This window comes from Gracilinanus agilis, chromosome 1 (genome assembly GCF_016433145.1).
Source record: "Gracilinanus agilis isolate LMUSP501 chromosome 1, AgileGrace, whole genome shotgun sequence".
NCBI lineage: Eukaryota > Metazoa > Chordata > Mammalia > Didelphimorphia > Didelphidae > Gracilinanus > Gracilinanus agilis.
Window position 1 is genome coordinate 43,506,219 of NC_058130.1, and position 24,617 is coordinate 43,530,835.

At 33.2% G+C, this 24,617-nt stretch overlaps 1 protein-coding gene across 1 annotated transcript in view; it reads left to right on the top strand.

The window, feature by feature from the left end:
* LOC123247107 (contactin-6-like) overlaps positions 1–24,617 on the top strand; it is a 302,957-nt gene that overhangs the window by 160,668 nt on the left and 117,672 nt on the right. Inside the window, exon 9 of the mRNA XM_044675908.1 lies at positions 16,136–16,286. Coding sequence (XP_044531843.1) covers positions 16,136–16,286 — 151 coding nt within the window. The remainder of the gene's footprint in view (positions 1–16,135; positions 16,287–24,617) is intronic.

Here is a 24,617-nt window from a genome sequence, read left to right on the forward strand (position 1 = left end):
TCACAACTTGAACAAAAATTCATTAGTGTCCCAAATTTTCCACACCTCCTCTAATGTATGTCATTTATCTTTTCTGTCATATTAATCAAATTGATAAATATAGGGAGGTACCTCAAAAGTATTTTAATTTTCATTTCTCTAATCAATAGTGTTTTAGAGCATTTTAATATGACTATAGCTAACTTTGATTTCTATTTCTGAATGCCTTTTCAGACCATTCCATCTTTTGCCAATTAGGAAGTAACTCATAATTGACTTAGTTCTGTATGCATTTGAGAGGTAAAACCTTTATCAGAGAAAATTGCAATAATCCCACCTCCCCCTATTCAGATTTTTTTATTTTCCCTTTAACTTTAGCTCCATTGGTTTTGTGTGTGTACGATTTGTTAATTTAATGTAATCACAATGATCAATTTTTACATCCCATAATTCTGTTTACTGTTTGGACAGAAATTCTCCCCTCTTCTAAATATGTGATAGGTAAAGTATCCATGATTGCCTAATTTTCCTTTGATACCACCCTTTATGTCTGTCCTTCATCAATTTTGACTTTATCTTGATATTTAGTGTGAAATGCTGTTCTATACTAGTTTCTGACAAGCTGCTGTCCAGTTTTCTCAGAAAATTTTCATCTAATAGTGAGATTTTAAACCAAAACTAAAATCTTTGAGTTTATTAAAAATTATATTATTTAGAGTTGTTTATTACTTATTATCTAATCTATTCTGCTTTTTCCCTCTATTTCTTTGCAAATTATTTTGATGATTACTGCTTTGTGATATAGCTTGAGATCTGATATTGCTAAGCCATCTTCCTTTGCATATTGTTAATGTGTTCTAGACCTTTCATTCTTTCAAATAAATCTCTTTATTTATATCTCTATAAAATAATATTTTGTTATTTTGACTTGAATAAGTAATATAATTTAGACAGAATTGTCATATATTGACTCAGCCTATCCATGACCAATTAACTTTTCTCCAATTATTTATATCTGACTTTACTTGATGAAATGTATTTTGCAATTGAATTAGTGGCTGGGTTTGTTTTGACAGGAAGACTCCAAAACACTTTATGATGTCTGCAGTTATTTTAATGAGTTTCTCTTTCTATCTCAACCTGCTTGATTTTGTTAGTAATATATAGAAATGTTGATGATTTATCTGAGTTTATTTTATATTTGTAACATTGCTAGAGTAAATTATTTTAAGTGATTTTTGTGGCTGATGATACTGGAGGATTCTCTAAATATACCATTATAGCACTGGCAAAGAGAGATAGCTTTATCTCTTCATTGCCTATTCTAATTCCTTCATATTATTTTTACTTCTATTTTTGCAATAGCCTTTTCATAGAATCAAGCATTTCTGTTTCACCACTGATCTTTTTAGAAAGGTTTCTAATATATCCCCAATTGCAGATAATTTTTGCTGGTGGTTTTATATAGATATTTGTGATTTTATGGGAAGCTTTATTTACTCTGATGCCTTTTTGTGCAGTTAACCAGAATGAGTGTCCATTCTACATATGATTTTTCTGCCTCTTTTGAGATAATCATATGATTTTGGTTGCTTGATATGGACAATTATTTTGATCATTAATTATGTTTCAGTTCATTTGAACCATTCCTAAATACCTGGAATAAATCTCACCTAATCTTAAAGCAACATCTTTGTGATATATTGTTTTAATTTCCTCACTAGTAGTATACTTGAGATTTTTAGGTCAACATTCAGTAGGAAAATTGCTATAGAGTTTTCATTCTATCTGTCTCTGTCTGTCTGTCTGTCTCTCTTGTCTCTGTCTCTGTCTCTCTCCTATCTCTTTTTCTCTCTCTGTCTCTCTTTCTCTCTCTGTCTGTCCCTCCCCCCTTTCTGGATTAGGCATCAGCACCATATTTGTGTCATACAAAGAATTTGTTAAAACTCCTTCATTTAGTTTTCCAAATAATTTATAGAATATTGGAATTGGTTGTTTTTTAATGTTTGATAGAACTCCCTAATGAATATATTCAGTCATAAAGATTATGTCTTAGGGAACTCATTTATGACCTTAATTGTGTTAAATTACTTTTTAGTAATTTATTTTATTTAAGCATTTTCTTTATTCTTCCATTAATCAAAACTATATATGTATATAGTGTTTATCTGATCCACCTAGTTTGTCAAATTTAATGACATCTGGTTTGACAAAAGAGTTCATAATAATTAACTTATTTTCTTCATTAGTTGTGAATTTATACTTTACATTTTTATACTGATATTTATTTGAAATAAATTATCAGATAGATCATCTATTATATTATTTTTCATAAAAAGCTCCTACTTTTATTTATTAGTTCAATGGTTTTCTTACATTCACTTTTATTAATCTGTCCTTTGATTTTCAGAAATTCCAAATGGGTATTGAATTTGAGGTTTTTTCCCTAATTTTATTAGTTGTGTGGTCAATTACTTGGTCTACTATTTATTTAAGTGTTCAGAATCCTAGTTTTCTCCTAAGGAGTCTTTGATTCCATTCCATAAATTTTGGCATGCTCTCTCAATATTTTAATTCTCTAAAATTAAATATTTATTAGTTATATGATGTTTTCTTTGTCCCGCTAATTATTTAGGATTAGATCCTTTAGTTTATGATTAATTGTCATCTATTTTTCTATTATATTTCATGAAACTTGTTATGTTTTTTAAAATTCCTTTACTTGAATGTTAAAATTCTCCAATATCTCTCTCCCTCCTTCCCCTCCCTGCACTAGGAAAGGCATGAAGATAAATAGATACATACATACTCTATGTATGTATAAAACTGTTTCTCATTTCAATTTATCAATACTGTCTCTGGTTATTCATCAAACAATATTCTATTGCTGTACATAGTATTCCCTTCATTCTTCTCATTTTACTCCTCATAATTTTAAAGGTCTTTCTATGTATTTTTAAAAATTATCTTGCTTGTCATTTCTTATGGTTCAGTAATGTTCTATCCCAATCATATGTCATACCTTCTATAGCCACTCTCCAATCACTGGGCATCCTTTCAATTCCCAGTTTTTTGTCTCTACAAATAAAGCTAATATAAATATTTTAGAACATAGAGGTGCTTTATCTTTTTCTCTGAGCATTTTAAGAAACAAAGGTAATAGTATAGTGGTGTTCATAAATCAAAGGGCATACAGAGTTTTATAATATTTTGTAACACATTGCTCTTCAAAATGGTTCAAATGAATTTACTTTAACCAACACTGTATTAGTGTCCCTATTTTATTTTGCATCCTCCTATCTCATTTTACATTATTTTTATCAGATTGATATGTTGTTTGACTTGAGAGAACTAATACATAATCAATTTTTGTGTAGTGTCTTCTATGAATGAGTAAAAGGTATATTCATATACTTCCCATTCAGTTTTCTCAAAAGACTTATTATATATAGCTTTCCTAAAATCTTAACTATTTGTTATTTTATTTCTTTTTTTACTGTATTACTATATGTATGGTTATATTTACATAGTCCAGAGAGAGGAAAGTTGAAGTCCCCAACTAGTATGGTTTTATTACATGTTTCTCCCTGTAACTGATACAACTTTTCCTTTAAGAGTTTGGAAGACATGTCATTTGATACACACATGTGTGTATGTGTACATATGTATTAATAATAAAATATTTTCTTTCATAACTCTATTATGTGAGATAATATTTTACCTCTCCCTTCCCCCTTTTACCTGTGGATCCCACTTTTTTCAACCATTAATTTTATTACTTTTGATGTCATTCCAACATAATTAGCTCATGCCCCAGTTCTCCTTTTCTGTAGAATCATTCTAATTCACAAAATAATAATGATAAAATTCTAATAAGATATATATACACGATATACAAAGGTAAAGAGTTTAACTTTAGTTCCTTATATCTCCTTCATGTTTTCTTTTTATTTCTCTTGAGTCTTGTATTTCAAAGTTTAATTTTCTATTTAGTTCTGTTTTTTTCCCTTCCAGGATGCTTAAAATGTCCCCTCTTTTGTTAAGTATCCATATTTTTCCTCCTGAACCATTATATTTGTTTTTTATGGTAATTCTCATTCCTTTTCCTTTCAGAATATTGCAGTCTGATCTCTATGATTTTTTAATGTTTTAAAAGTTCTTAAATATTTTATTACTGCTTGATATTTGAATTATTTCTTTCTGGATGCTTGCATTTATTTTCTTGGATATGTGAGATTTTGGATTTGGCTTTGTATTCTTAATGATTAATATTTTGGCATCTCATCCAGAAGATGATTGATTGATTCTTTCAATTTCTATTTTACCCTTTATTCTTGGATATCAAGTGAGCAAAGCCAGTAGAACAATGTAGAATATTTCTATTACTGCAGACATTGTTCTACTGGTTCTGTTCACTTTATTTTGCATTAATTCATATGTCTTTCTAGATTTTTCTGAACTCATCCTATTCATCATTTTTTATGGTGCAATTGTACTCTATTACAAGCATAAACCACAACTTGTTATCCATTCCCCAAGTGATGGTAAACCCCTCAGATTCGATTTCTTTGCTGCTTCAAAAAATGCTGCTAAAAATATTTGGTACAGGTAAGTTCTTTTTCCCTTATCTCAGATCTCTTGAGGAGGCAGACCCAGTAATGTATTGCGGGGTCAAAGAATATGCATAGTTTTTTGGCCCTTTAATCCTGGTTCCATATTGCACTCCAGAATGGTTGTATCAGTTCATACTTGCACCAGTAGTGTATTAGTGTCCCAATTTTCCCAAACCTCCTCCAATTTTTATCATTTTCCTTTATTGGCCATGTTAGCCAATCTGGAAGTTGTGAGGTGGTATCACAAAGTTGTTGGGGTTTTGTTGTTGTTGTTGTTCCTCTAAACAAAAGTAATTTAAGTCTCTTTATATAACCATGGATAGTTTTAATTTCTTCTTCTGAAAACTACGTATTCATATCTTTTGATATTAATTAATTTACCATTTTTTAATTGAGAAATACTATCTATTATTATAAATTTGACTCAGTTCTCTATATTTGAGAAACAACTCTTTTGTCAGGGACATTGCCTGTATTTCCCCAATATTTTTTTGTTTCTCTTCAAATCTTGGTTTCACAGGTTTTATTTTTACAAATCTTTCATAACTGAATATATTAAAAATTTCCTATTTTATTTTTGTGATTTCCTCTGTCTTATTTGCTCATAAATTCTTTCCTGGTTAATGTCTGACAGGTAAACTTTCTATGCTCCCCTTATTTGTTTATGGTGCCACCCTTCATTTCTAGATCAAGTTTGAGATTCTCTGCCATACTGCTTTCCAATTTTCCCAAAAATTTTTGTCAAAAAATGTGTCCTTTTACCAAAAGCTTGGATCTTTGGGTTTATCAAACCATAAGTTGCTATGGATGTTGACTGTCATGTGTTGGTTACCTAATCTAGTCCTTTGATCCACCACTCTTTGATGATAACTAATTTATAATATGATTTGAGATCTTGTATGGCCAGTTTGTGATTAACCTCAACTGCTTCAACAAGAACCTGCATGTATTTCTGCTACTGTAACTGCAAGTAGCCAGTCTGCTTCCATTTCTGGCAGCAACTAGGGACACCACTTTCATTAGACTGACCACAGCTGATGGGACCCCAGTCTCATAGCAACCACATTCATAAGTGCACACTCCAGAGCCAGGGACAGATACAACTGCTCCCCAGAATCTCTTCCTGAAGGGGATGCCTTATAAATTTCATTTTTTGTTCTGTTTGTTCTGCCTATAGTGGTGTGTCTGAGGCCTGAGAAATCAGAAACCATGCTCCTTAGTTATTCCTGGCTGTTCACTTTCACTTCCAGCTCCTGTCCTTTTTTGCCACTTTTAGCATTGATTCTGTGGAGTTATTTTCATTGTTTGTGAGGACCATTATGAGGGTAAGGAAGCTTCATCCCCCACTCTGCCATCTTCCCTTTGTAGTAACTATTGATAGCTATTATGGGAACAAAAGCTCAGATCAAACTTCAAAGCATGAAAAAGCACCATTAAAAGAACTTTAAAAAGACCTTAACCTGAGGAAATTTTAGAAAAAATAAGAGCAATGCAAGAAAAAACAACAAAATTATGACAAATCACCCAATTGGAAAAAGAGATAACCATACTCACAGAAGAAAATTATTTGTTAAAAACTAGAATTGAACAAGGGGAAGTTAATGATTTCCTAAAACAAACAAACAGAAAGAAATAATAAAATAAAAGAATGAAATAATATAAATAATATGAGACACCCCTATAAAGACTTTTTTAAAAGAGTTTTGATAAAATACTTCAAGGAATCATCAAGGAAAACTGCCGAGAAATTCTAGAATAAGAGGGTAAAATAGAAATTGAAAGATTCCACTGATCATCAACTCAAAGAGACCCAAAGATGAAAATGCAAAGAATATCATTGATAAAGTTCCATTATTCCCAGATTAAGGAAAAAAAATATAAGAAGCAACAAGGAAAAACTATTAAATATTGTGGAGCTACCATTAGAATAAAAGAAGAGAATAATAATAACAAATCAACCACAACGTTAAAAGAATGCAGGACATGAAAAACAGCATTTTGTAGAGCAAAAGATTCTGGTTTACAACCAAGAATAACATATTCAGCAAGAATGAGAATAATGATAAAAGGCAAAAAATTCATATTTAATGAACTAAAAAAGTTCCAACTATTCCTGAGGTAAAAACCAGAATTGAGCAGAATATATGATTTATAAGAAACATACAAAGGTAATGAAAGACTTATCATAAGCAACCCAAAAGATCAAATTGTTTGATTCCTGTATGGGAAAATGTCATCTATGGCCTCTGGGAATTGCATCATTGCCTGAATATTCTGAAGGGGCATGTATGAGTGGAAAGCTGGAAAGCAAGGTGATATTAATAGAATGAGCTAAAATTGTAGAGTAGTAGACCAGGAGGAGATAGTGTGGAATGGCTATCTCATAGGGATGAAGAATGAGTGAAAGAACTGCCACAGAGAAGGGGAGGAACTGGTCAAGGGCTGGTAGTACAATAACTCCACTTTCATCAGATCTGAGATAAAAAGAGAACATACATAATTAGAAGGGTAAAAGGTTTCTTAATATACAGAGAAACAATACAAATGTATTGGAAGAAGGGAGAAACTGAGAGTTCTCATGGGGGACTGAGGGAATAAGAGAAGGAAGGATGAGTTAAGGGAAAGGAGGGCAAGGGGATAAGAAAAGGGAGGGAAGGGAAGAATACGTAGAGGTTGTACATATCAAATGGCAGGGTGGTTAATGCGAAGGGATAGTGAGGGACTCTTGGGAAAAGACAGGAGAGATATTTTTAGAGTCAAACTGGGGATAAGAAAGGTATATTTTTGAAAGGTGGATACAATTAGAACAAAAAGATAAGGGGGAAGGGACAAGGGAGTGCCTTTTGGAAAGATTGGTCAATTTTGAAAGTAGAAGAGTGAAGGGAGAAGGAGGAATTTGGAGATGGAATATGATTTGAAGAGACATTGTTCAAAAGAAATAAGACATCTGAAGAGGAATGCAGTGGAAATAAAGTAAGAGAGAGGAGTATATGGAAAGATACAGCCTGTAATTATGACTTTGTACCAGGATAATTTTACACATAGGAAACAAACAGATAACAGAAAGTATTGAGAATAAGGAACTGTCAGTGTGTGTGTTATGTGTGTTTTAACAAACACACTGAAAATGAGAAATCCCTATAGAATTAAGGTGAGGGACTAAAGCAGAATATACAATGATTCTGCAGATTCAGAGAATGCAAGAGTAGTAGTCACAATTTCTGGCAGTGTTGGGATTACAATGGATATAACTGGATGGAATGAACAAGGTAATTATATTTCTGTTAGGGAGAGAGAGAGAGAAAGAGACAGACAGACAGACAGACAGAGAGAAAGAGAGAGAGAGAGAGAGAGAGAGAGAGAGAGAGAGAGAGAGAAATAGAGATGAGAGATATCTGGTCCCAGATTTCAGTACAACATGGCCGCCTCCACACTGGCTGCTGCTCTCCAAGCATCAGCCCAGGGATTCAGTCTCTGTTTAAGCACAAAAGTAAAAAGAGCCCTTCTCTTTCCTGTACTTGCTTTCTAAACTCCACTATCTTCTCCCACTGTGGCCACATTGCATGCTGAAACCAGGAAATGCCAGGAAACACCAGGCCATTATATATGACGTTACTCTGTAATATCCACCATTGAGGTGCCAAGGGATAAGGTATTTTACCTTACATAGACCTATTGGCACCAAGTGTATAGCATCCTGATTTTTAAAGTAAAAAATAATAAGATACTGATGGAAAAAGATAATAAAATAATAATAGGAACTTTAATTTTCCCCTATCAGAACTAGATAAATCTAACCAAAAATTAATAAGAAAGAAGTTAAACATGAATAGAGCTTTACATAAATTAAACAGAATAGATAATTGGAGAGTCCACACATAATTGCATGAGGTTAGTAGCAGATCTAAGGCTAAGAATATGCATAATTCAAATGTAGTTTCTACTGGTACAACAATGGTTTAAAGCAGTGAAGGACCAGATTGAGGGAGGCCTCCAAATGTTTTATCAGGCCATGTGACATTATTCCTAATCTGACAAATACAATGAGTAGGTTACAATACAATGAAACTTCAAAAGAGTTGCCTTAGAAAACAGATAGACAGATGAGCATTTTCTTTCCTTTGGCCCCCTCTTTAAAAAGTTTGTCCATCACTGGATTAGAGAGTATAAATATTCTGCAAAAGTCTTACTTTAAAACTTATCAGAATAAGGAGGCAATCCTGAATTGCTGAGAGGTTGTGGCATTGCAATAAAAGTTCTACTAGGTATGGCCAAGCTGGAAAGATTTGATTTTGGAAAGCATATGATCCTGGCAATAAATTGTATATATTGCTTAAGGACCAATTTTTCTAAACATGTGTTAACTAAGAACCAGAAAGTTAAGCTGACCAAATTAAATGCTATTAAGAAGAAGATGGAGAAACAAGCCTAATTACATTGCTAAAGTAGCTGACTTTTTAAAAATAAGATGGAATATGCATTAAGAGATGTAAAGCTATTCATGCTCATTGACCTAGGAGTTGTATTCCTAGGATTAGACCCTAATGGAATTATTGAGAGAGTAAAATGTTCTATTTGTATGAAAATATTTATGTAAGCTTTGTTTGTAATGAAAAAACAACTGGAAACAAGACAAATGTGATGACTTTGAGAAATGACTGAATAGATGGTGATATCTGAATATACTGGATTGTATTATGTTATTAGATTTGTCAAATATTTAAAATATGAAGAAAATAATAAAATATGTGGAGATGAAAAGAGAAGAAAAGAAAATTTAATACATACTATGATTACATAAAAAGCTACAAAATCAAGAGAAAATAGTATTAAAGTAAAAGAAATCCAAAGTGATCTCAAAAGCAGAGGATATTTATATTAGCACAGATATATAATTTACATATCTTAAACAAATTGTAAACATTGTGGAGTTTGTGGTTTTGGAAATTATTTAAATACACATTCATTTGTTTAAGTGTTTTCTGGTGGTGATGGTGGTAGTGGTTATTCATATGTAATAAAAATTTTTTTAAATCTATATAGTTTGTATTTTTGTGTGTATTAATTTATTTCACTCAAATTGTCAAGTTTGTTAGTGTATGGTTGAGCAAAATAAGTTTCCAGTTACATTTATTTCTTCTTTATTCCTAGGAATTTCTCCTTTTTTCATTTTTGACACTGGTAATTTGTTTTTCATCTTTCTTTTTTTTAATCATTAACCAATGGTTTATCTATTTTTTCTCTTTATTTTTCATAAAACAAACTCCTTATTTATTAGATGTATTATTTACTAGTTCAACAGTTTTCTTATATTCAATTTTATTAATTCATCCCATGATTAACAGGATTTCCAATCTGGGGTTTATTTGGGCAATTTATCTTCATTCTTTTTTATTTTTTTAAATATAAATTGCTAATTGATTAACCTCTTATTCCATTTTATTGATTTGATTTGATTGATTGATTTATAAGTATAAATTTAGCACTTTGACCTTGTTTAACATTTCTGATTTTCTATATTTGGATGAGAGGTTTCTATGTCCCATTATGTATGCATTCATTTTTTGTGAGGATTCCATGGACTACTGAGGAAAAAAAGGTTATAGTTATTATTACTAATGGTGTGTTTTGTTCCAAGTCATTCCCCCACTGTTTATTCTCTCTTTCTCCTTTTAGCCTTTCTTTGTTCACTGATTTTTTTCTCAGTGATTTCATCCCCCAATTCCCTCTCCTTTTTATCATTCCCTCAACCTCCCTAATCTTCCCTACTGTCCTACTTCTTAATAGGGTATATAGGTTTCAATAGACAACAGAGTGTGGGTGTTATTCCCACTTTGAGCTATTTCTAATGATAATAAGGTTCGTGCATAATAAGATAATAAGGTTCCTCCTCTATATTTGCCACTTATCTGCCTCAAGGAGAGGTAATTTACCTTCTTCTGTCTCTCCTTTTATTTTTCTCCCATGTTTTCCTCTTTCCCATTCTTTTTATTTTCTCTTTTTAATATTAGCCTATCTTATTTACCTTCCTTCCTTCTTTATATGTATACTCCTTTTCATTGCTCTAATAGTGATAATGTGCTTAATTATCTTAGGTACTTTATGTATCTTCCATACTAAGTACCTTATCTTTTTCAAGTATCATAGATACCCTAATTATTTATTATCACCTTACCAGGTATGAATGGATTCAATTCAATCTTGTCAAAATCTTTAAATTTTCACTTTACCTTTTTATTCTTGTCATGTGTGTCAAATTTGCTCATCAATGTTTCTTTTAAACTTTATGTTTTTGATCAGGAGAAGTCTGAAAGTCTTTTCTTGTATTAAACATCATTTTTCCCCTAGAGGATTATGCTCAGTTTTTCTGTGCATATTATTCTAGGTTGTAATCCTCGGTCCCTTTGCTTTGCAGAATATCAAATTCCAAAACTCCTGACTCCTTAATTTAAAACCTGCTAGGGAAAGTGGTTGCTTGTTTTATAAAATGTTTCCTTCTGGATGCTTATAGTATTTTTTCCTTGGCCTAGGTTTTCTGGAATTTGACTACAATAGTGCTGGGGGTATTTAATTTTGGGGTCTCTTTCAGCAAGTGATCAGTGAATTTTTTCAATTTTTATTTTCCACTCTTATTTAAGGATATCAGGACAGTTTTCTCTGATGAGTTCTTGTAATATGACATTAATGCTATTTTTTAATGGCTTTCAGATATTCAAATGATTCTTAGATTATCTTTCCTGAATCTATTTTCTATATTGGTAGTTTTCCAGGGAAATATTTTAGATTTTCTTTTCTTTTCTCTTTTTAATTTTGTCTAATTGTTTCCTAATACATTATGGTTTTATTAGCTTCCATTGACCAATTATAATTTTTAGGGAGTTATTCCCTTCCTTGAGTTTTTGAGTTCTTCTTTTTTAACTTTTTTTTTGCCTCTGTTTTCATTTGATCCATTCTGTTCTTTAGGAGACTGTTTTCTTCAGGTTATTTTTGTGCCTCAGTGCCTTTTTGGTTTATTTTACATTCTCTAAAGTTGATTTCTTTAGTGAAATTCCCTCAGAGGAGAAACACAGAAGAAAAACAATTGCTTCAACTCATGGGCTGGTGGGGATATTACTGGGGAATTAGACACTAAACTATAACTCTAGTCCAACTATCAATAATATGGAATTAGGTCTTAATCAATGATAAATGTAAAACCCAGTGGAATTGTGCATCAGCTAAGGGGGGTTAGGAGGGCTTGGGGGAGAGGGAAAGAACGTGAAACATGTAAATATGGGGAAATGTTCAAAATTTTTTAAAATAGTGAAATTCCCCCGGCTATTGATTATTATTGGATCCATATTGCTGAGAGGGGTTCAAGCTGCAGCACAGAATTCCATAGTGCCTCCCAGAACTCTAAGAGAGGGGTCAGTTAAAGGCAGTTGGAGTACTGGTATAAAAAGGCAGGTCACCTTTCTTGCAGGGTCCTGGTCCTGATCCTGGTGCTGACTCTTTGCTCTTGGATCTGAGCTGAGGGGCAATCTGTGTAGCTGCTGGAGCTATTCAGTCTCTGATTGCCAAAGCTGTTTTACTTTGTTAGACCTTCAAGCAAATTGACAGTCTACCTTAGTTTAGCTATCTAGGTTTAGAAAGAAGAATATTTAGAGGCTTACATAGGAGATCAGCCATTCAATATACATTTCAGCCTTTAGGGGGAGGGGCTGCTTATTTGACCTAGCTGTTTAGGTAGTTTTTTTTCCTTACCTATCAATCCTAAGCCATTTCCTCCCTTCCCATTCCCTGATATCATCAAACCCTTATCATCTAAGAACAGTATCTGGATACAGATAATTTGGGAAAATACTCACATCCTCCATTAGCCAAGTTCCTTTTACTAGTGGCTCTGAAGTTGATCCTAACCTCTGAGCCAGTGAGCTGCTTCTAAGACATCAAACTTCATCTATTCTATCCTGTGGGAAAATAATACAGCAAAAGATATCATTATAAGGAGTTTATCCTTTCCCCACTTACCATCTTGGCCCAGAAGTTACCAAACTAGATTACTCACCATTACCAAGCTGTTAACTGACTTCCAACTGCTTAAAGCGAGGGGGAAGGTGAAGGAGTACTCCACAAGCTCCTGCCCCTTTCTTCTAGTAAAGCCTGCCTGTGTTTCTCCAAAGACCTGGGATTAGGGAGGCTTCAGTGTCACTGACCCCTGTCATCTTACAGTTTCCCCAATCCTACAGTTTGGCCAGTCAGCCTAAGAGTTCTTTTTATGAACCTGAGGGTGAAAAGCTTCATCATGGCCAACCTTATTAATAGGGAGATTGTTATTCTAGGGTGCTCTGCAGTGCTGTTGTATGGCCTTTGGAGGGCATGTTCAACTCTATGTCTTGTGACAATCCCTCAGTATTTCATGGAAATTATCAGGGTCTATGTTCACATTGCTCCAATGCATGGGGATCCTTTGAGAAGCTTAGGCAAGGGGAAGAAGAACACCCAAGCCTCTGCCAATTCTCTTATTATTTGGTATTTAATTTTTTTCAAGTTTCTCCAGGGGTTCTTTTGGCTTCTGACATCCTTTTCCACTTCCCTTTGAGTCTTATCATGTTTCCTTTTTGATATTGTTGTCCTCTTCTGAGTTTATATTTTGGTCTTTCATGTCACTAAATTAACTTTCTATGGTTGGCAATTTTTTTGGCCTTTTGTTCATTGTTCTAGTTTTTTATCCCCACCATTACCTGTTGCTTTTCTTCTCTGTTCCTGGGGTAGAGGGCATACTGCTACAAGATTGCAGAATACTCTCATTTTGGAATTTGGGGTAGGCCTGGCTTCCCTTGTTCCTCACTTTGTGTCTGTTGAAGAGGTGGCCCTACCAGCTTGCTCTGGGGAGGGTTGCAACTATTTTGTCTTGTGATGCCAGTTCTCCTGTTGTTTTGGGATTGCTCTGATACCCACTTTGCCTCTTCCATACCCTTTCCAAGTGGCCTGGGCTTGGTAAGTTTCCTGCTCTGAACACTACCTCCTCAAGCATTCTGCTGTCACATAGGAATGATTATTTTCTATATTTGCAGTTCCCAGTCTCCTGTCCCTTATCAGTAGATCCAGGGATTTGCTACCACATGAGAATTTGTAGATATGTTGCCTTCTCTGTCTTCTATATCTGTATGGAGTATCTTGGACTCAACTCTTTCCTATACTGCAGCTTTGCTCTGGTAGAGCTGCAGTTTGTTGGATTGCTCCAAGCTCTTCTACTTCTCCCACATGCTATGCTGCCTGGGCCACTTTGTCCTCTAACCCTATTAAGATGAGTTCATTCAGTTTCCCTGTGTTTTGAGGTGATTTGTTTTCTTTTTGTGTGGGTGTGTGGAAGCCTAGAGGGAGTAGAGTGTTCTTTATGCCCCCATATTTGCTCACAAAATGCTCAAGAAATATTATTGTTTAATCTAAGACCATTTCTGGAAGGAAAAAAAATGTCAAAGGTAAAGGAGGAAAGCCAGGAATATGCTATGAGAAAAAGGGAATGTGAGTACATAGATCACATTAGAAGTTAGATTATAATAGAGCCCTAGATCTGAAATCAGGAAGCCCTGAGTTCAAATTCTACCTCAGATACTTATTCACTGCATATACTTGGATAAGTCATTTAATCTACTTATATCACAGGGTTTATGAAGAAATAATCCATCCTTGAAAAGAGAGGCAGGGAGGGGGACATGTTTTAGAACAAAAGCCTTTTGTTATCACAAGGAACTTTATGAATATTCAAGGATAATCCTGCCCATAGAATGTTCCTTTTGCAATCCATGGTGTATAATCCACTATATTAATTTATCAAATATATTATTATGTTAGAAAGACATCCTGGTGTAGTAGACATAGGTCCAGGCTTAGGGTTAGAAAGACTTCTTGATTTATTCTAATTTCTGACATAGACTATATAGGTCACAGTAATTCATTCTACTTTTGTAATCAGGTAATTTTCTTAGCATATACGGTAGAGATAAATTGTTGATTTACATTTGTACAGGACTTTTCATATAGAGTATTCCCTGCAATAATGAAATCTGCATTTCCTCTTTTCCCCATAATTTTAAGGGCCTAAGGAGGAAAGAGTAAGGATTCATATAGTACCTGCATGAGCTAGACAAAGTGATATCATTGGATGCTCATAACAACTTTTTTTTTACAGTTGAGGAAAGTAAACAGCTATTAATGCCATGCTCAAAGTCACACAATTAGCAAGTGTCTGAGCCATATTTGAACTTAGTCTGTCCATAGTATCACTCAGCTGCCTGTCTTTCCATTGTTTCTCTCCTAGGTCATTTCCATTAGAATGACATTTAAGGACTTTCAAAGTAGAGCCTCAAACACATTTTTAAGCTTTCTTATGAATCAGAAATATTCTCAGTACATATTTGGATTTCCCATATACCTACTTTTTCGTACAATTCTCTCTCCCTCAGATGCCCTAAATTCATTTTTCACCTTCCCATATCCAATATATCCCAATTCATATAAGAACCCTGTTCACATACTAACTCCTTTATGATATCTTCTTGATAATTCCCTTGTTTAAGTGGATGCTCTTTTCCCTCAGATCTTCTATCTCTAAACTCATACCTCTCACATGCTACTTAATGTAGAATAACTTGAAGTTATTTAAAAGTCCTATCTTTCATAGAAGATTTTCAACTTCTTTAATGGAAATGGCCGTGCCATTTGCAACTTTGTGTTTATATTTTTATGAGACATTGTGCCATAGTAGAATGAGCACAGGATTTTGTATGGAGAGGATGGGTACCATGCTTCACTTTAGACTTTACCACATACTATATTGATAAAAACAACAATAAAGTTACCATATATAAATCACTTTATGATTTGAGGAAAATTTTTCACACATATTAATCCATTTGATAATTACAACCCTGTGAGAGAGGTGCTATTGTTTTTCTGTTTTTTTCATTTTATAGAAGACTAAGCTATGGGACAGAGATTAAACAACTTTCCCAAAATATTAGTTTTTACATGTCTGTAGAAGGAGAAAGGCAAAAGGTCTCCTGAACACTGAGAACTATGTTCTTTTACTACTCCACTCTACCACCTAGTCATCCATCTGAAGGCTGGGACTGGATTATTATCTTGTCCCAATTGTTTTTCCATCTGACCACAGTGCTTTTTCTGTAGTATCAATTTTGTGAAATTTTAAATTGAATTGAATTGACATTGAAATGAATTGAATCCTCTCTTCCTGTACACATTTCTCTGCACAGTAGCTTTGATGTCACTCTTCAATTTGTTTCCACAAACATCAAAAAATGATGTTATATTTCAGGCATACTATGATGTCCAGGGATGCAAATGCATAAACAAAAGGGTCTGTGCTCTCAAGAAGCTTTTATTATGCTGGGCAATAACAAATACACAAATAAGTGAATACAAAACATACCAAGATAATATGAAGTAATTTGGGGTCATTCTGCCCAATTAATATTTGTGCAGTTAATTGAAGAATCAAAGTTTGTACTTTTAGTGCCTTTTTTTCTTTTCTATTTTAGCCTCAGCCCCTGATTTCTCCAAAAATCCCTTGCAAAAAATCTCCATCGTTCAAGTTGGTGGAAATGTTACGATTGAATGTAAACCAATGGCTTCTCCCAGAGCTATGGTTTCTTGGAAAAAAGGCACAGAGATGATCAGACAAAGCAAAAGGTAACTTTTTTCTGTCTCAAAATACTCTTTATGAGAAAAAAATTTTGAAGCTTCAGAGAACTTGATAGGTCATTATAAATTATTCATCCATTATCCCCTTATTCTCCACACTCAACAGCATAGTCAGAAGAGGGGGGGGGAACATTTTGCATGATGATTAAAACTAAGGACTGCTATTTATAGTAAATCCTATGTCTATAGTTTCACTGCATCAAAAAGACAGTTAACTGCAATTGTTTAGGCACATGAATTTGTTGTGTTTTTTAAAATCTCTTAATATTTTTTCTCTAGCTCAAGGGCTTTCTAAAACTGGCATGCTGAGAAATCAGAAAGGAGAACAGTATATATAGGGAAAACACTCATGCATACACACCTGGTGGCTGCAGTCCTTAAATGGTCACACAGGTGCTCACTACATGACAAAATAGATTCATCACAGGAGAAAATGAAGATAGAACTGTGTAGGGAATAAAGAAAGTTTGCTTTTCATAATAATGGAGGCTGAAAATGTCCTTAGATGAATATAAATATGTTCTCCTTGAGAGTTTGGAAATATAGTACACTGTTCCCATTACTTTTGCTAAAGTTTATGCACATATATATGTGTGTGTGCACATGTGTGTGAGTGTATGTATATAGTAAATCTTAACATGTAAAAGACTAGATGAATTTGAGTGTTTAAGGATATGAAAATGATAGAATCCTTATTCTTGAAGAACAGTCATTAATGGTTCATTGTAAATTTAGAATGTGGTTTCCACTAATGCTCCCTGAGGGACCTATACATTTTGCTTTCTTATTTGACATGTTTACTAATGATTTGGATAAAGGCATACATTAGGTGATCTGCTTATCAAATTTGTAGATGGTGCAAAGACAGAATGATGTCATAATCAATCTATGAACCAAGTTAACAAGTTAGAACTTTGGATTAGATCTAATTAGATGAAATGTATTTGCAATAAGTGAAAAATCTTAAACTCAATATAAAAAAGATTTGTGAGCATAAGATGTAGGAGATATGGCTAGTGAAGAGTTTACCTAAAAACAATACCTAGAGTTTTTACAGTGTCAGCTCTGTTTGGATAACAATGGTATGGTATCCCAAAAAAGTTAATTTAATGTTATGCTGCCTTCAGAGAGACACAAAATACAGAATAGGAAATTGAGAGTTTCTTATTCTATTTTTCATAGTTCAGATGAGAAGCAGAATGATGAGATGAAGAATGTTTAGAGAAGGGCAAAATAGATGGTGAATAACTTTGAATTCATTCCATTTTAAGATTAGTTAAAGGGATTAGGAATGTTTAGCTTAGAAAAGAGAATATTGGGAAAGGGTGTTGGTTATATTACTCCACTTAAAGGGCTGCCCTATGGAAAAAAGAAGCAGCTGGTAAAATGTGATATTTGGAATTTGAGGTATAAACTTCTCATTAAGTTATTTGGGGTAAACTTACTTCTGAGAGTTATTGAGGATGGGGCCCTGGGCTAGTAACTGCTTCGAGCTTCGGTTTCCTAATCAATTTTTTAAAAAGATAATAATGGTTTAGTAACTATCCCTAATAATTACTATGAGACAGAAATAAGAAAATTATTGAAAGCACCTTGCAATTTCTAACATGTTATATAAAGATTAATTACTAATATCTAATTTATCTTTTTAAATGGACCTTGTTCTTATTAACATATTAGAGAGCATGTCTTATGGGTAGAGAGAATACTGTCCTCAAGTATTTAAAGTGTTGTCAAAATGTGGAAGAGAAGATTCATTTTGTCCAAATTGTCCTCTAAGGAAGAATTTAAGAAAAGTAGGTGGAAATTGTAAAGAGAAAGATCTGGTTGTAATGGACTATCTAAGGAGGTAGTAGTGATAACCACCTTTGCACAGTGCAGGCCTTTTCCTGAGACCTTCAGCAAAATATCTAAGGCTACTTGTTTGGTCCAGGTATGGGTTAGACAAGTGATCTCTGAGATTCTATTGAAACTTGAAATTCTGTACTTGATTCTGTGACTACATAATAATTAAAAACATTGTTTACAGCTCTGGATAGAAGACAATCTCTTTTATCTAAAAATTTATAGACATTGGCTAATTTGGTTGCAAAGAAGCAATATACAATATTTGGAAGAGATTTGGTCATATGATTTTTTAAAAGATTTCTATAATCTGATTATTTGAAATCTTCAATATTTATTACTTGTCTTCTAGTAGAGAAAACTCTTAAGACAGTGAAGAATGCCATCCCATAATAAGAGAACATTCCATCAGAACCTATCCAAACTTTAGGCAACCTAAGTCTATAAGAAATAATACATATTTCTATCTATCTCTGTTTCACACTCACATATTTCTATATCCACTGTCTTAAAAAAAAAAACAACTTACCTATAAGTCATAACCAGTCTTGAGCTTGGTCCATGTTTCTCTTCTTTGAAACTGAATAATCTTAAACATAGAACCACACACATGTATGTTTGTACTTATAATGGTGTATATGTGTATACATGCATATGAATTGTGTATGTATTCACATACACATACTGAGGCAATTCTCAGCTTTGTGGAGGTGATGTTCCTACAAACTAGGCAAAAGTAAAAAGGAAGCAAAAATAAACAAACAAATAAACCAAAACATTATCATTAGTACAAAATCTATGGGATACAGAGGGCTCAGATCCCAAGACCACCATGCACTATACTCTTTCACTAGAAATTGCTGGGGGGAAGAAAACTTTCTGTATGTAATTATTTATAATAAAATTAATCCTTATAACATTCACTTTTCCTATCATAGCTACCATGAAATAATCCATAAAATGCAGGTAAGAGGAGTGGCAAATCCAGAAAGGGAGGGGAGAGGTAAGGAAACAATGTCAAAAGAACCCCAAAGTGGGAAAGGGGAAATATCTGCCATTTCTACTCTCCCTTTCAGCTCTGTGGTTAAACTGTTCCTGGATGAAAATAATGTGCATCTGGGTCAGTTCTTGGCTTCTCAAGGGCCCTTCTCATCATAGCACTATGTTTGTTATATAAAAGCTTCCATACCCTAATTATTGGTAATTTTTAAATCAAATAGGCTTTATATTCATGACTGTAGTTCTTCAGTATCCACTGGAATGTTTCCCATTTCCAAATTGTCACAATTACACACTTACTTTTTTTAAATGTAAAATATTCATTAAATTATGAGTAAAAGTGATTATAACATAATATTCAATAAATGGAAATTAAAAGAAGAAATAATCAGGACAAAATAGTTTCCCCATAATGCTGGATCATTTTTTCCCCAAGAACAATGCACACAGTGTCTAGAAGTATCCTCTAGCAAGTTGGAGGAGGGATGGTAATAGACTGAACAGAAATCTAGCAACTAGTAATTGAATAGGAAAATCCATGTGTTCAAAGAAACTTGGAATTCTATATCAGGCCTAAGTACATTTGGTTTCTTGTAGGAAAAAAGTTACATCAAAGCTCACCTGCTGAGTGGTATTATTTCTCTCCATTTTCAATCACTTCCCAAATTAATCTAGTTCTCTGATTCTGAGGCACCTGAAGTAATTTAAAGCTCTTTTAGCTAACAATAGTTATAAGTATAGGATTCACAGAATTTCCTAGATTTATTCCTCTATATAGGCATTAAAAAAATAACAGGAAATTTAGTCTAAAAATATGTCATTTAATCATTTAATCTGCAAAGCTTTTTAGCTAAGCTTTGAAAAATTTTCACTCTCAAGTCATAAAGGATAGAAAAGAAAAATGTAAACAACCTCCTGAGAAATTTCCACTCAAGTGGGGTAGATAATAGAGTCTGTGTTTAACAAGATTTTAAAATAGAATAGACTGATACTATTTTCAATCAGCTCTCAGCATCAACATAGTCCCACAGTCATATCAATTCCCTGCTTCCAGAGCAGAACCTGTGTCTAGGCATCTAATTTCTGCAATGCTTAGCTACTTTCAGTTTCTACACTCTTTTGGCTTCTTTTACTGCATGCCCATTTCTCTTTAAGTGGCTTCTCATTTCATGGAATTCTATCTTCTATAAGTAGTTTCATTGTATTCACTGAGTTCCACCCTTTGACTTTGGATCTCTCTGTTCAGGCTCTTCTCACATGCAATGACCTGACCTTATCTTAATAAAAATGAATAAAAAATATTTGTTTCTGTCAGATATTATTCATAAATATATCCACATATGCACATGTGTCCCATAGTTGGCCAAATAGGTATTTGATTCAGAAATTATCTGCAAGGTCATAAAAAAGTAATACTCAACTTAGCATGAGAAACAATGTACTTCAGTCATTTCTAACAGTCATGTCTAACACTACTGTTCTCTCTAAAGGGCATACTCTTATTCCCATTCTCTCAGAATATTATGCTTCTCAAAAATTCTTTTATCTGAGGAGCTGTTTTTTCCCTTAGATACTCTCAGGTGTGTTTATGTTATTTTTTTCTAAAGCTGCTTTCTCCATTTCTCACACAAAAATATCATTTTTTCCTCTTTGAATAAATTGTCCAAATAAGAAAAGAGCAGCGCCTCACGATAGGGTAATAAAATTATAGCTATAGCAAAAATAACCTTTTATCATCTTATGATCATATTATCATATATTATTAAATCATATTTTCAAATTGTCTTGTCTAATTCCATCACTTTTTAGTTAAAAAAGCTAAGACTCAGAAAAATTAAATGACTTGGCAAGGTCATCCATAGAAAGTATTAGAGCAAGAATTTGAACTTACCCTTTTACCCCAAATTCATTAGATTTCAGTTAGCAAGGAATAATAGTTAGTTCCTTGGATTTGGAGACAAAATAACCTAGATTCAATTTCTATCCTCAGAGGTTTACTAGCTATGCATTTTTGAGTGAAAACTAACTTTTCCTATTCTTATTCTGTTTATTTTCTATATAGAAATCAGATTAAATTTACTGTGTTGTTGTAAAATTTAAATAATACAAATTAAATATAACAACAAAATTCTCTGTAGTGTACTTTTACTTTCAATCACATTTCTACCACCATTTGCAAAATGAGAAGTTGGATTAAATAAACCATATTCAATCATTCCTATCCAAAATGGAATATAATTAGGACTCCATACATAGAGTTAGAAAATCCTAAATTCTAATCCAGACTCAGATATTTCCTAAGTATGTGAGCCTGGATAAGTCTCTTACACTCTCAAAGCTTTAATTTTCTTCTATATGAAGAGAAGATAATGTTAAATATTCCACAAAGTTGTAGTGAAATTAAAATAAAATAAAATAGGGTATATTGTTGTTGCTATTCAATCATTTTTCAGTCAAATCTGACTCTTTATAACCTCATTTGTTATTTTCTTTGGAAATATATTGAAGTAGTTTGCCTTTCCTTTTCCAACTCATTTTATAGAGAAAACTAAAGAAAAAAAGGTTAAGTGGCTTAATTAAGACCACACAACTATTAAGTGCTTAAACCAGATTTGAACTCAGATGAGATTTCTGATTTCAGACCCACTACTCCATACAATTCACCACTTAGCTGCCCTGTTATAGGTTAACAAAAGTCTTAGGGGATTTTTAAGGCAAAACATCAAAGTTTAAATCTTTACTGAGCTTTTGGGAGAAATCTGCATACAGAAAGTAATTCATAAAACATAATGTCATATATACATGTTAGCTATTATTATTAATAAATCTGTGATAAGAGTTATTAAAAAATTTTTACTTTAGTTGAAGTTGCTTCATATTGACAGAGCCTCGCTGTTTGAATAGAACACAGCTCCACTTCTGTTGGCTTTCTACTCTGTCCCAGGTCACTATCTCTTCTTATTCCTTAAATATATACATAGCTTGTTCTCTATATTGTATATTTTTGGGTCATGAAAGTTAAAGGACATTCATTTATATTCTGTTGGAGTCAAACTTTAGAGTCACTTTATTAAAAAAGGCAGAACTAATCAATAAAACCAGATTCACCGCACACAGTGTCATGTTTGATAATATAGATTCCCTTGATGTTTTTCTTTTCCTATTCTATAGCCTTGCAACAACTTTTAGTTTGATTCTGAATGAAAGAGCAATTTTTTAGAATTCTCTTCATTTTTATGATACAGGGCTCTCTTGAGTTTATGACTGAAAATGTATATAGAATTAGTAACAATTGAGTTATAGCACAATGGATGATATTTTATGCAAATCCTGAAAGGAGAGATTCACTGATAATAATGGGGGTTGTGTAGTATGATGAAAAGAGTACTGAACCTAGCATTCAGTACAAAGTGTCTAGTTCAAAGAGTCAGCTGGCTTTGAGCCCTCCTCAAACAAGCCTTCAGTCACCTTATCCCTAAAATATGCATGATAACAATAGGTGTAATTTTTATAAAACAGTTAATCTGGGGCAGCTGGGTAGCTCAGTGGATTGAGAGTCAGGTCCTAGGTTCAAATCCGGCCTCAAACACTTCCCAGCTGTGTGACCCTGGGCAAGTCACTTGACCCCCCATTGCCCACCCTTACCACTCTTACACCTAGGAGCCAATGCACAGAAGTTAAGGGTTTAAAAAAATAATAAACAAATAAAATAAAATAAAAAAACAGTTAATCTATGAAGATGAAAAACTATTCTACATAAGAAATACATTTTAAAACTTTTTATTTAATAGTTCACAGCTCTAGAGCAGAAAGGAACTTCAGATGACATCTTTTCAATCCTTTATATTTGAGGAAAATAAGGCTTAATCAGGTTACTTGTCTTACGAAAAGGTAAACTGATTATACATTGCAGAGGTGAGTTTGACTATAGTCCTCTGACTTAAGTCACCATTGTCCAATGACCAATGTTCTAATCCAGTGATGGGCAAACTTTTTAAAAAGGGGGCCAAAGGAAAGGAAATACTCATCAGTCAATATGTTTCTAAGGCAACTCTTTCAAAATTTCATTGTATTGTATCCTACTCATTGTATTCTTCAGACTGGAAATAATGTTGCTGGGCCAGATAGAACATTTCAGGGGGCCACATCCGGCAGGCCATAGTTTTCCCATCACTGTTCTAATCTATAAATATCACTTATTATTATTGCAAACAACAAGCTTTTTCACTCTTCTTTGCAGATGATGCCAATTGCATTCAGGACCGAGTTTTCTATTTCTACTCCTCTCCTCATATCTCTCATATCTGTTTCATAATCTCCATTCACAAAACTACCACCTTAGCTATGACCCTTATCATTTATCTCCTGGAATGTTGAGGTAGTATAATAATTGTTTTCCTTATCTTCTTACTTCCTATCCCTCAAAAATCTGCAAAAGAGATTTCCCTAAAATCAGTCAATAAGTAAGCATTTATTAATCTCTGTGCCAGGAATTATGCTAAATCTTTAGAATTCAGAGAAAGGCAAAAAACAGTCACTATTCTTAAAGAGCTCCCAATCTTAGAGGTGAAGACAATATGCCAAGAAGGTGAAAGGGCCAAGATGAATTAGAGGGGGATTATGAAATAGAAATGAAATAGAGTGAATGGAACTGGAAATGGCACTGTGCCAGAAGGGAGGAGAACTAGATTATGGCCAGATATACAATTTTCCACTCCTCATTGATCATATTACCATGCTAAGTCTCAAACTCTTTAGATGTTATCTGACGTTTAAAATACAAATAGTAATATCATGTACCAGAAAACTTAATTAATTTCTTAACATCTTTTTCAATGTTAATATCTATGATTCTATTGCAAAATATTTTTAAAGAATTATATTTGATTTATTAATGGTACAAAAAGTTTGTTCTAGTTTATTTTTAGTGCAAATAATGTCATCTATTAAAAACTGGATATCCTAATGGTAGTACAGAATTATAGCTATTAATTATAACTATTAATTATTATATTGTTTTGAATTATATAGTTTGGTAATAATATAAATTTTCAAATTTGTTGAAAAATACACAAGATGACAAAGAACAATAGGTAATTACTCAGGGAAAGATTTTATATTAATGAGAGTAATCATTTTAAGCCTAGAGATTCTTTTCAAGCATTCTACTTGACTCCCCTCATTGGTGTGGAAGCTTTTCCTAAGAATAGTGGGGAAAGGGAAGGATTTGAGGGGGGTCCTTCTTATTACCAATTTCTTTGATCTCAGTTCAGTCTCCTAAAAGACTATATCCTGGCTACAGTATTAAAGTATAAAACTCCTTAAATCCTTGGGTCAAAGATCCTGATGAGCTTACTTTTGTATCTACTTATCTTATCTTATCTTATCTTATCTTATCTATCTATCTATATATCTATCTATCTTCCTACCTATCTATCTATTTAAAGAGAGAAAGACAGAGAGAAAGACAGAGAC